Below are 12,191 nucleotides of genomic sequence, written 5' to 3'. Positions count from 1 at the left end.
CATATGAGTGTCAAAAATAACAGACTGCTCCATTTTTTTTAAAGGCCTTTTTTAGGGAACTAATTTACTTGCTATTATAACTATTCTCCTCGCAGAGGGCACTACTACTAGTACTGGCGTTTACCTAGATTGTATTACAAATAGTGTTTTCTTATCCCCTCCTTGTAAATGTGTGCGAATGCAAAGACTATGCTAGACATGGACAACTTATTTCGTATCACACCCCCATAAAGCGCCCCGATGGTATCGTCCACTCCCCGGAAACGCCGGCGACAGAAAAAAGCCCGGTGTATCCCAAGCAGGTGAAACACATTTGTCAGCCAAAGTCTAACAAGGGTAAGAGTTTTGACGTGTTCAATTACTTCGTGTACTATCGGCTGGTAAAACAAATAACTCGTTCGTACTTCGCTTTAACTGGTGGGGTTGTGAACCCTTGACGCGTTTGTTGACAAATTAACGTTAGCTAACGTTAGCAGTGAGACGTTAGCTCTGACGCCCGTGGTGCGCCGCTAGCTAACAGACAAAAGACGTGTCCTAGCATCGAAGACTGAACCCCGGAATAATTTGAACTTAATTGTGTGTGTTAGGTGTTGTATTTGAGGTCTCTGTGGGGTTTATTCGACAACCAGACGCGTTTTCTGTTCCCGAGTTATATAACCTAGTCACCCTAACCTCGTTAGCCGTGTCCAGCTAGCAGTAACGGTGAGCACGAAAGCCGTTTGAATCAACAGCAACTTAAAATTAAAACAGTCGTCAGATTGACGAATGTTTGGCCAGATGGGTGACGTAAGAATGCGAGGCATCTAGTCTTTGCTAAAAGATGTCTCCGACACATTGCATTTGTTTACATGTTTTTTTTTAATGAAAAAAGCCATTTTATCGATCAGTTAACGTCACAGCACGTAACATTAGCCTTGCTTACGAGTTTACACCGCAGAGATCCTCTAGTCGTGTTCAGTCATTTTCGTGAAGCCCATCGTCTTATAAAACAATCCTGTCCGCGTTATGTAAACCCTGTTTAGCTCCTACGTAGGGTTGGCGTTGTACAAATTCAAGCTACTAATTAACGTTAGGTTACTATTGCTTAAACTGTGCTAAAGGATAGCAGAATAGTCTGCTGCAGATGATGAAATGATGCAGGTGGGGACTGCGGAGTCAAACCTGTGACAGCTGCTGGCACATTGTCCTTTTTTAACATTTTTGTTAAGAACGGCATACTACAATCTGTAATTGAGCTATCCTCTGTAACCAGTACATTTGCTTTATACAGCACAATTCTACACGCTCATTTCTGAGATCGATTTTATTTCTTTAAAACTGGACATGTCAGACTGACTTGTACTGAACCAATGGTTCCCCAATTGTTGTTTTTAAGAATAATAACACTTTGCTCTTTATGCTCTTGTGGCTGAATGTGATGTGCCAAATGTATTTTGGAGAGTTTGCTATGTAAAGAATGGTAAAGGATGGCTCTATAATTTCACATGTAAATTGTTATAATGCGTGTGTGTCAATGTGTGTGTTTAGACCCCATGAGGACTCCTAATGATTTAACTTTAAAGCAAAGATAAAATAGTCTTTGGGTAATTGAGTATAATAAAATGTTTAGTAAGGAGCTGCTGTCAATCATTTGTTTTAATAAGGAAGGTTTAGCATGTTTGTTTTAATGTCCTAATGCCATTTTGTTTGTCACCTGTCCACACAGAGGAACTGTGACGTCTGTCAGCAGTACAGCAACAGTAACGCTGGACAAGCTTGTAAGTAGCCATGATTATTTTTCAATGTTATGGCTCAAATCATGGATTTGACAATATAGCTCTGAAATAATATCTCATGGTATTTCTGTCAATCTTATTCTTGATTCCAATCCAGAATTAATATTGATTATACATTATTATACACATCTTTTATTTGAAGAACACTTTCAATTAAAAGGTTGGGGTCACCTGTTATATTGACTTTTGTCGTCCCTTCAATAAACAGAGATAAGAACAGTGTAATATAGATGCCAAACGTTTTATGTACATTTCACATACTTTTGTCCATAAAAGAAAAAAAATGGTAAAACACTTTCACTACTACACAATGGGGTGAATACTGTTAAATGTTTTTGAGCCTTCTGCTAAAGCAGGACATATGTTAATATTCCGGCTCGTTACAGGCGGCACTACTGAAATGCACGTCATGCTGAATCTTCCTGTTGGTGTCACCAATGACTGCTGATTTCTTCTCCTTGTTTAACTGCTGGTCAGAGGGCTCTTTGTTTATTAATACTTAAACGGAAGGAAAGGAATAGTTTCTGCTGCAGATGATCGCATTTGAACCCACCAAAAGCAATGTTGAACCCATCTTTAAATTGACATATTCACAGTGTTGTGCTGACATTTGTGGACTGGGGAGTCAAACCAGTGACAGCTGCTGGCACATTGTCCTTTTTTAGAAGTCCGCCATTCAGCGTTTTGTGTTCCAAAACAATGTCTGTTTGTGAAGGCACAGTGACGAAACATCCCTTTTTGATCTGGTATGAAATATAAAGATGAAAAACATTGTTTAAATGGATTGTTTATAACCTCAACATGTATGACCATTGTGTTACTTTTTATACATTTTGAAAATTTTAGTATAATTTCGAACAATTTGATACTGCGCACCCATACCATACACTGCTAATGGAATGCAATGTTTAAATATTGACAATACAGCTTCTCTCATCCTCTGTCCTCTAATTGAAATGAAGGATTATTGATTTCACCCTTCTTTTTTATTCTAGAATATCCTGGAGTTGAATGGACAAGGCAGCAAGAAGTACACAGGTATGACTGTCATCTTGCACATTTCATCCCTTAATGCTTCTCGTCGTCGTGTTGAAGTGACAGCATGTGGATCTATTCTTTGTTTTTTCTTAACTAGCCCAGCTAGTGAAGCCCAGTAAAGGTTCAGTGATGCCTGTGGTGAAGAAGAAAAGGAAGCTTCCTGATGCAGATGATAATGAGCGCAAGTGTAAAATCACAGGGTAAGCAGACACAAAGTTACTGAGTGAGTGACGCTTATGTCACTGCATGAAATCTCAGCCACTCTGGGTTGTTTTTATAACTCGTCACCATCCGATTTCATTTATTTTATTTTTATTTTTTTGCAGCGTAGCCCTTAGTTTGTGTCCGGAATGTGTTCTATTACATTCTAAGAATAATCCGTAACACAAAACGGCACGTGTAAGAATTAAAGCTGGCGGCTGCCAGTTTAATGGGCGTCTGTTTTCTCTGAACTTTGACGTTTTCTGTTTTTCTCTCTGCTCTTCTTTAGGGTCTTCCTCACTACATAAAAAAAAGCGTACTGTTAAAATAAATAAACTTATCAACTTAGCAATATTTGCTGGTGAAATAAGTTATAACATTCAAAAACGCAATGCGTAAAACTTTATTTAAAGCCTAATCCCCCTGATTACAATGGTAGAAGTGTGTGCAACAGTCAAATGGGCTTCACTGGGTCATATGTGCGAGCATGTTTTCTTAATACTTCAAGTTGGAGTTGACCGTTTGCATAGGGATGTCAGTTTTGTTTAATTTAGCTTATGAGAGGCCGAGCGTCACTGAGCGTTGGTTAACATGGAGCCCATATTGACTGGCTATTCATCATCATTCAACATTTTGCTTGTCATTCTTTTGTTTAAAAAAAAAAATGCTGTGGGATTTATGAACACAAAGATCTGGTGTGTGTGTGTTGCAGTTTCACCCGACCTCAGATGCGAGGCGCGAGGCCTGTCACCGCTGAGAAGCTCTTCTCCAACAAGAAGTGCCTGGCGTGGTTCCAGGCGTACGCCGGCCCCGACAAGGTAGTCGGCCCGGACGCCATGGAGAAGTTCTGTGAGGACATCGGTGTGGAACCGGAGAATGTGAGCCCCCCCCCCGCCTACCCGTGTTGTGTTGAAGGTTGACCCGAGGACTCAAGTCACTCCTACTTCAAAGTTATTTATGAAGCTTCATACTTCAGCAAGGACGGTGACCCAGAGAGACCGATTGACACAATACTGCTTTACTGCACCAGAGCTGCACATATGAAAGTTATTTATTGGAACGAAGGGTGTTTTGTGCTCCACTACCCTGCATTTCCACCACCTTGCAAATTGTAGAGGGATGACACGGGAGACCGTGGAGGAAATGAAGAGCCCTGTGCACATGCACTGATGTAAATCAAAGCTTTTCATCTCTTCTCACAGATTATCATGTTGGTGCTCGCCTGGCATCTAGAAGCAGCAAGCATGGGCTTCTTCACAAAAGAGGAGTGGCTCAGGGGAATGACGTTATTACAGTAAGTCAGTTTTCTGAGAATGAATGTCCAAACTCATGTCTTTATGACCCAAATTTAGTTTAGTACTGCCTCCACTGAACGAGAGCTGTTTGTGTGACTGGTGGCTCTTGAACTACTTGCAGGTGTGACTGCACAGAGAGGTTACAGAGCAAACTGGATTACTTGCGCGGTGAGCTCAACGACTCTGTAGTCTTCAAAAATGTCTACAGATACGCCTTCGACTTCGCCAGAGTGAGTTGTTTGCTTTGTTTAAAGAATTGACACCCCTGAAAAATCTTATTCCCATCTGACTCATCTGCTATGGTCCTTTTTGATGCAATGGCTGTTCAGCCTTTTTTTTCAACAGCTGTGTTACCCGAGAGCTTTATGTTTGAGATGATCTGTTGTCTTTAGGATAAGGACCAGAGGAGTTTGGACATGGACACGGCTAAATCCATGCTGGCCTTGCTGCTGGAGAGAACCTGGCCACTTTTCCCAGTCTTTCACCAGTTCCTGGAGGTAAATCCCCACTCTCAGAAGCTGCAATAATTAGTTTTCTTATGATCGCTTGCAAAAAGCACCATCACTTTGATTGCAAAATTACTTTATTTATTTTTTTAGTAATAATGAGATTTAAATCACTGCATTCCCATACCCTTCATTTGTGTCTCTCAGCAGTCCAAGTACAAGGGGATGAACAAGGACCAGTGGTATAACGTTCTGGAGTTCAGCAGGACCATCAACACAGACCTCAGTAACTACGATGAAGACGGAGCTTGTGAGTATACAGCAGCTCCACACTTCGGTCACACCAGAAAATGTCACTAGCTAATGAATTCATGCCGCGTTGGCCTTTAGACTGTATTCATGTGGACTACTGAATAAGACAGTTTAAGGCAACCAATATTTACATACATTTTTCATGAACTGGGAATGCTCTGAAAGGGTTGATGTTAAAGAGAAAAACGACAACACTGCAGCAAACTGTTAATATAGAGCATACCCTTCTGTATGTTCGGTTTGACTATAAATGGACCACCATCTGACCTGAAACCATAAACCAACTGTTTGCAGTGTTTACTCGCCTAATACATTGAGAGAGAAGCGCGGTGATTTTCTCAGACTTCTATAGCAGTGTCCCCCTGATGGCCATTAGAGAGAATGCATGTTTATGGCTTTGCTTTTAGAATTCGATGTTGCCAACTGTAATCTTGGTGAGATTTATTTATGCTTCAGTGTGAAGGGGTTACATTTAGCCTCAGACTACCCTTCAATTTTAGTTGCTGTTTTTCCTCCTCATCAACAATAACAATTTTAAAGGATTTAAAAAAGAACTTGTGTAATTTAGAGACCAAATGTTTTCTTTACATTTGATATTTTTGTAACTACTACCTTTTTTAGTAGTGGATGCAAGGAGAGCTCTCTTGGTCGACTCTCCAGAGTTACACAACACTGCTAATATGATAGCTTCCTGCATTTAGACTTCTCTCCGTTCCCTCAAAGGTCAGCACTGCCAGGACGCTCGTTATGCGACGGACTGTGTGACTAAGTGGTTGCAGTAATTTGGCCAGTAAAACTTTCACAAATGTCTCAACTTCCCAAGATGAATTCCATAGATGTGGACAACACCGTCTTAAATTTAGAGACTAGCTGATGCTGGGTTCAAGTGCTGTTAGAATAAATAATTTACTAATTGGAGGAAAAAAGTTCAGAGAAGTGACAGATTGATGTTATACCACTAATCACTATGGTAGCTGTGAAATATTTACGTTTTGAGTAACTTAAAAAAAAATCAATTTTATATAGTGGGCTGCGCTACATTTTTTTATATTGGGGGGGAAAAAAGTGTAGGATCTGTAAATATTATTTATGTCCTCGTGGTTTTTGTCCGCAGGGCCAGTGCTGCTAGACGAGTTTGTGGAATGGCAGAAAACTTGGTCGGCATTGTAGCAGATGAAGTCACAACACCAAAAGAAGAGTGGGGGGAGAAAAAAGAAAAAAAACACAGAACACTGCAGGAACCTCCTGTACTGTTTGAGGAAGAAGGAGGGGGGAAACAAACAGATCTTACTTTGACAGACTTCAACAATCTCACACACACACAAATATGGACTAGTGAATCATCCCTATCCATGTGGGAACAGGCCTTTCTCTCTTGGAGTTCACTTTTATAGTGTTCATTTGGAGGAAAGAAAACATTCTTAAGATAAGAAGACAAACACAAAGAATGGACAGAGAGAAGAGTTGTGGAATTTACGTTTTCTTAACTATTTTTTCCATTTTGTGTCTTGTTTATAGATGTTTTCACAGTAATAAAAAGGAAATGGAAGTATTATGAACCGCTTTGTAATAATTGGCAGAACACCTTTTTAAGTACACGCGTGTCTGGTGGGAATTTTGTAATTCATGCAGTGTCTGGGCGTCCAAGACAAGAGCAGCTGAAACTTTAACCATGAGATGAGGGTCAACTGGCTTTTCCATTTTAGAAAGAGAACCAAGGTGCGTGTGTTGAATTTGGCTCTTTAACTGTGGTAGCTTACTGTGTGGCCCTGACCTGCTCACCTGCATCTTACACCTCCTGGATTGCTCAAATGAGGACGTTATTGTTTTTTTTTTTAACCCAATAATTATGGTTAGTTATCTTTTTATTCATCAGAAAATCCATCTGTCCTTTCACTAAACCAGTCTAGACAATTTGGCCTATTACATATAATCCAATAAAAATCTGTTTCTAATTAAACGGTGAAGTGGGTGAGTGCTGTGAATGCCATCGGCATTAATCTAGCTACTTTTTATTTATTTTTTTACCTGTTGCCATAGCTATCAAAGCTCAAATTCATCTTTTAAAAGCTGAGCCTAAGCTGATGTAACCTGGAACTTATGAAACCTGCTCTTTGTTTGTCCCTGAAAGGCTGAAAGCTACTTATGATCTGATTTGAAGAACCTGAGTGCCCACCATCTGCTCAGAGGATGATATGAGGTGTTGATATCCACTTGCTGGTGACGTCACGTTGGGGCGTAGCACTGGCTGCCGCTGCCATATGCATGTATATATTTTTGCAAGGCATGTGCTGCTGGAGGGGTTTAGATCTCCATGTGGAAGCGTGGCCTCTCCTCTCCCGCCCCCGTCTCTCTGGTGTCCAGTGGCCCCGTAGAGGCGGCGGCCATGATGGCGTTGAGGCGCGTCAATGACAGCGAGCGCTGCTTTAGTCTCTGGGCCGGGCCTGGCTCGGGGTTGGCGTCTGGAAGGTGACCGTATCGCCGGCCCTCCTCGTCGTACTGGTACAGGCGGATGACGCGTCTATGGCGGTCTGGGGGGGGCGACGACGACCTGGCTCCCCCTCCCTCCTGTTTGCTGCTGCATACGTCTGTCTCTCCGTCCGCTTTCCTCTTTGCTCCGTCATTTACCTCCTCTTGATCCCTCCCTTTCTCCTCAGTACTTCCTCTTCTCTGGCCCACATCCTCGTTGGACTCGCTGCACTTGTCCTCCGTTTCGCTTTGACTCCCACCATCCTCCAGGTAGTAATCCCCTTCTCCCCTGGCCTCCCCATCACACACTTTATTCCTACCCATGTGACCTTCTGCCGCACTCTTCTCCATGTGGTCCCATCCCTCCAGATAGGCCGTGGTGTCCGCTTTTTGCCTGAAGCTTCTCTGCGGTTTTGCTTGGAGAGGTGTGGGCGTCGATGAAGACGTCTCCGCCACTGTACAATCTGCAGAGTCATCGTCTGATTCCTGCACCATGTTGATGGCTTGGTTGTTGAATGTAGGCAGCTTGGTTGTCATGGTGGCTTCAAAATCACCCTCTGGCGTGTCAGTTCGGCGATGGTGTTGCCGTGGTGATCGCAGCCTTGTAGTGACTGCCCCTAAACACCTAAAGTGAAATCAATGGAGTTTAGACATATTGGACTAAAGATGTCTGCTCTGTAATTACAATGTAACACTCAGACTGACATTGTCATAAGGACTAATTCAATACAATGTATAGAAAATTGCCATGTCATCATTGGGCTCTAAGTCACCAATTGTTTTTTTTAATGAAGACAATTTAGTGGCAGTACAGTAAAGAATATAGTCCACAGATGTGTATTTCAACTTTGGCTAGAAAGGGGAGTATTTCACGTGTTGAAACAGCAACATGGGAAAAAGACCAGTAAATGGCTACATTGGCGGTGTTTCCCGGCACTAAAGCCATCTGTCCGGTTTACATCCCGAGCTATGGCTGTAATGGAGAACAGCTAACTGAGAGGCCGCAGGTTTAAAGGATTTGAGATTTCACATTGCAGACAACTACAACTTCTGTGTATTGGGCATTTGAATGAATCACGGTGGCCAACATGAAACTGATTTTTCTGTGCTACATGAAGAGGACCTGCTGTTATACTAGATTACACTCGGATAAAGAAAAGACGATCTTACCATTAGCTCCTCCTGAACATATTTGTGTGTAATCCATTGGTATTCACAGCTTGCATACTCCTCAAATGTTCTGCGATCAGTCACAATAAACATGCTCATTTAAACCTCGTGTTTGGAGCATGTTCAAGCTGATTTAGTTGGCTTAGTTGCCCAGTCATTAGGCTTTCCAGCGGGGTGTGGCCTTATTATGTGGTTCATGTGAGTGCCTCTTATCCATCTTTAGTGGTAGATCTGCTGGCAGCGTCTTGGCGACAGGTTTAGGACTAGTGTTGCCAATCTGATGGATTAATAAAGGCTGTGATGTGCGGGGACCTGCGCGCACCTGAGAACAGGGGTCCTGGTTAGAGCTCCAGCACCGAAGCCCACCGCAAACGTCACCAGCACTGACGCCGCCACAGCTCCTGCAAAGTGACCGTGTGAGACTGCAGCCTCCGTCTGCTCCTCCGAGCGAACGTCCCTCCGGAACCTGAACGCGTCGCCACGCTGATATGCGCCGTCAACATGGAGGTCGTAGGGCCGCAGTGTCGTGCCCGTCGTGTGCCGCAGGAGGCAGTAGTACACGCCGCGGTGGAAGCTGCTGGCGTTGGGGATCGTCAGGCTCCCGTCGCGCTGCAGGACGACGGGCGCCGGTTTTCCGTGGGAACCGGGGGCGTGGATGTCTCCAAAGGGGGCGTGGATGTCTCCAAAGGGGGTGTGCCAGTGCTGGACTGCACCTGCACATTACAGCAGGAGCGGTTACAGGTGAGGATTTATAGCAGCAGGCCACTGCTAACGGTGTGACGGTCAACTATTAAAGGATAAAGCTGCTCATTTCTTATTGTCAATGAAACACTTGCGTATCAGAGCCACGTTGTTGCACCAATGTTCCTCCTTCATTATCATGAACAGATTTGTGTGACTAAATAGTCCCCAAATAATGCTCGCTCGTTTCTTTTTAACTGTGTGGGAAATTATTAGATATGCTAAGTATGAGCTGTTTTAGATATTTCGGTATGTGTGTGTTGAAAAGATAATGCGTTGTTGGTTAAACTGTAATACCTATTTAGGACGTTAGTTCTGATGAAAAATGATACCTGTTATGCATGTAACTTTAATGTTGTCCTGCAATATTCGTGCCTAATAATAAAGGAATCAGTATTTCTCTACTTGTGAGTGTATTCATTCTGAGTGCTTTTTTTCAGGTGAATTAAAAAGCATCAAGTTGTTCCGTGTCGAGTCCTCTTCACTGACCTGCATTCCTTCCGTCCCCACAGTCTAAAGTCAGCTGTACCTCTCGGTGACCCGTGACCCTGACGGTTGGTGCAACGGTCAGAGTGCCGCGGCCAATTGCTGCCCTTTCTGTATTCGCTGAGGCGGCCAGAATGGCTGTGAACGTTAACCAGTTGGTTAACATTTTGAACCTGCACAGGAAATGAGAGTCAGGTGTGTTTTTATGGCTCGCGTGCAGTAAAGGACTGACAGCTGGCTCCTCAGCAGCTGTCACTGGTGGAATTCATCCAGTACACTACTTGAATGCAATTTTGAAATACTTGACCATTCTGCAAATACAGCATAAGCTGCCATGCAGAAGGACCAGGATTTGTTGACAAACATTCAAGGTGGCCCCAAGAGGCCCCGAAGCCGGAGCTTCTGTGTGAAGTCGCTGTTATTGATTTAGTATCTCACAGCCAAGCATGCTTAGTAATTTCAGTTAAAAATGGCTCTAATCGTCCCATTGAAAAGCAAAAATAGCAACAAAAAAAAGCAAACATTCATGAGTTTGGGTTTTTGTGCCCATGGCCCTGAGTCGCTTGCTTCTTTTTGCAACTTTGGATCGACTACAACCAGCGAAGCATTTGTTTTCTGTACAGCACGTAAACGCAAACACTAGAGACGGTCGTAGGACAGCAGGATTATTTGGACCCACTGTTTTTATTTCCCTGTCGTAGGAGTTTTATTTGGATGAACCTGAGGTGAAATGCTGCTCCCTTTCTGTCTGGAGCATGTTACTATATATTACAGAAGCAGCTTTAAGTGTACGAGTAGACAAAGTGACCTTAACATGCTGTAGCTGTTCGGGGGGGTTGAGTGACTTTAAAGATACATTTTCAATCTCAATTCAATAAAATAGTTTTAATAAAAAAATTTACCTTATACATTGAACAGTTTGAATCTGAATCAGAACAAATGAGTGGCTTGAGGAACAGAGTCCATTATGCTCTGGTGTCAGTATCTGCTGATATGTTACATGATATTTTTTAGCATGCAAACTCATTACTTATCAGATCATACATTAAACTAAGACGTCTTACTGTTTAAAGTATAACAGTATGATTCCTTAAGAGTATGATATTTTACCTGAGACAGCTCCTGTAATTTCCTCCAGATGCAGCCGTGTTTGTCCCGTTCTTGTGTGATCACACATGGTCTGATGGACGTCTTGGACGTTCCAGTCTCTGCTGGCAGAGTGTAAAGTGCAGATCCTCACATGACTGTGGATGTGTGTCCTCTGATGATGTTAAAGATTAATTGCAACGCAGAGGCAGAATCATTGTACATAAATAAAGCCACCTCCTTTCTGAACAGCAGCAGAAGTTAAACTCTGTGAGCAGTACAGCCTTCAGAGGTCACTTTTAGTTTTATTATTTATTCATTTTCAAACTTAAACTACTTAAAAACAAACACTGAATACAAGTTAACGATGATTAAAACCAAATCAAATGAAAACCTTTCCTTTTCACCTTTTTTTTATTAACATCCCCGTTTTCCAATTATTTTTTAAAATGTATTAACGGGCATGATATTTGTATTTCAAACACCATTTAGCAATATTGTGAAATTTAAGATTAGCGCAAATTGGATTTCTCATCTCTAGGAACACGATTGCGTTGGATGCTGACCTCAAATACTCTGCATACAGCAGACGTGACTGCATGATTATATTTTACCACAGCACCCAAAAAGCAGCCAGTAAATCCTTGTTCAGGTTTTCTTTTTGTCAAATATTCTATCCATGTTTTATTCAATGGACAGTCCATCCCAAAATCAAAGAATACTTATTTTGAGATGGCCACATACATTTGTTGTAACCAGTTTCATTTTTTCACCTGAGCAGAATAAAAATGAAATGAATGAAGTTTGAAGTGACATTTAAAAAAAACGTTAAATAAATGTATTTAAAATAAGCAAGCAACTTAAAATAAGCATAGTACGGTATTAGAACGACGTTATACCCTGAAATGTTATACACTCCTGACGCATAATAATAGCCTTAGTATCACAAGTTATTTCTGTAGTTCTCAAAATCAACCACCAGAGGTCAGCATTATGTTACATAAAGTTCGGAAAGGGAACTTTCCAGCTTCCCTTAATAATGGAATCCTCTTTTGAATATCATACAATGTTAAAGGTTTTCATATGACTGGGGTTGTTTAGAAACCTCCTGTGCCATATTTACTATATGTTAAGTTTGTTTCTCTAGACTGTAAGCTTCTTTTGAACAGATG

The 12,191-nt window shown here is 42.0% G+C and overlaps 2 protein-coding genes across 2 annotated transcripts; one reads left to right on the top strand and one right to left on the bottom strand.

Annotated features, from left to right (window-relative positions):
• Positions 1 to 28: 28 nt before the first annotated feature.
• Positions 29 to 6,626, top strand: dcun1d5 (DCN1, defective in cullin neddylation 1, domain containing 5 (S. cerevisiae)). Its single transcript, XM_040182142.2, has 10 exons — positions 29 to 336; positions 1,706 to 1,757; positions 2,771 to 2,813; positions 2,911 to 3,013; positions 3,727 to 3,892; positions 4,217 to 4,308; positions 4,431 to 4,539; positions 4,702 to 4,806; positions 4,963 to 5,065; positions 6,182 to 6,626. The coding sequence occupies exons 4-10, from the start codon at positions 2,943 to 2,945 to the stop codon at positions 6,235 to 6,237; spliced, it is 702 nt and encodes a 233-aa protein (XP_040038076.2). The 5' UTR covers positions 29 to 336; positions 1,706 to 1,757; positions 2,771 to 2,813; positions 2,911 to 2,942; the 3' UTR covers positions 6,238 to 6,626.
• LOC120822404 (uncharacterized) lies at positions 6,182 to 11,165 on the bottom strand. Its single transcript, XM_040182076.2, has 4 exons — positions 11,044 to 11,165; positions 9,937 to 10,106; positions 9,029 to 9,419; positions 6,182 to 8,161 (listed from the first exon to the last, which is right to left on the bottom strand). The coding sequence occupies exons 2-4, from the start codon at positions 10,097 to 10,099 to the stop codon at positions 7,372 to 7,374; spliced, it is 1,344 nt and encodes a 447-aa protein (XP_040038010.2). The 5' UTR covers positions 10,100 to 10,106; positions 11,044 to 11,165; the 3' UTR covers positions 6,182 to 7,371.
• Positions 11,166 to 12,191: the final 1,026 nt, after the last annotated feature.

Source organism: Gasterosteus aculeatus, chromosome 1 (genome assembly GCF_964276395.1).
Source record: "Gasterosteus aculeatus chromosome 1, fGasAcu3.hap1.1, whole genome shotgun sequence".
Taxonomy (NCBI): Eukaryota; Metazoa; Chordata; class Actinopteri; order Perciformes; family Gasterosteidae; genus Gasterosteus; species Gasterosteus aculeatus.
The sequence above is the reverse complement of the archived record's forward strand: the minus strand, read 5'-3'. Positions and strand labels throughout refer to the sequence as shown.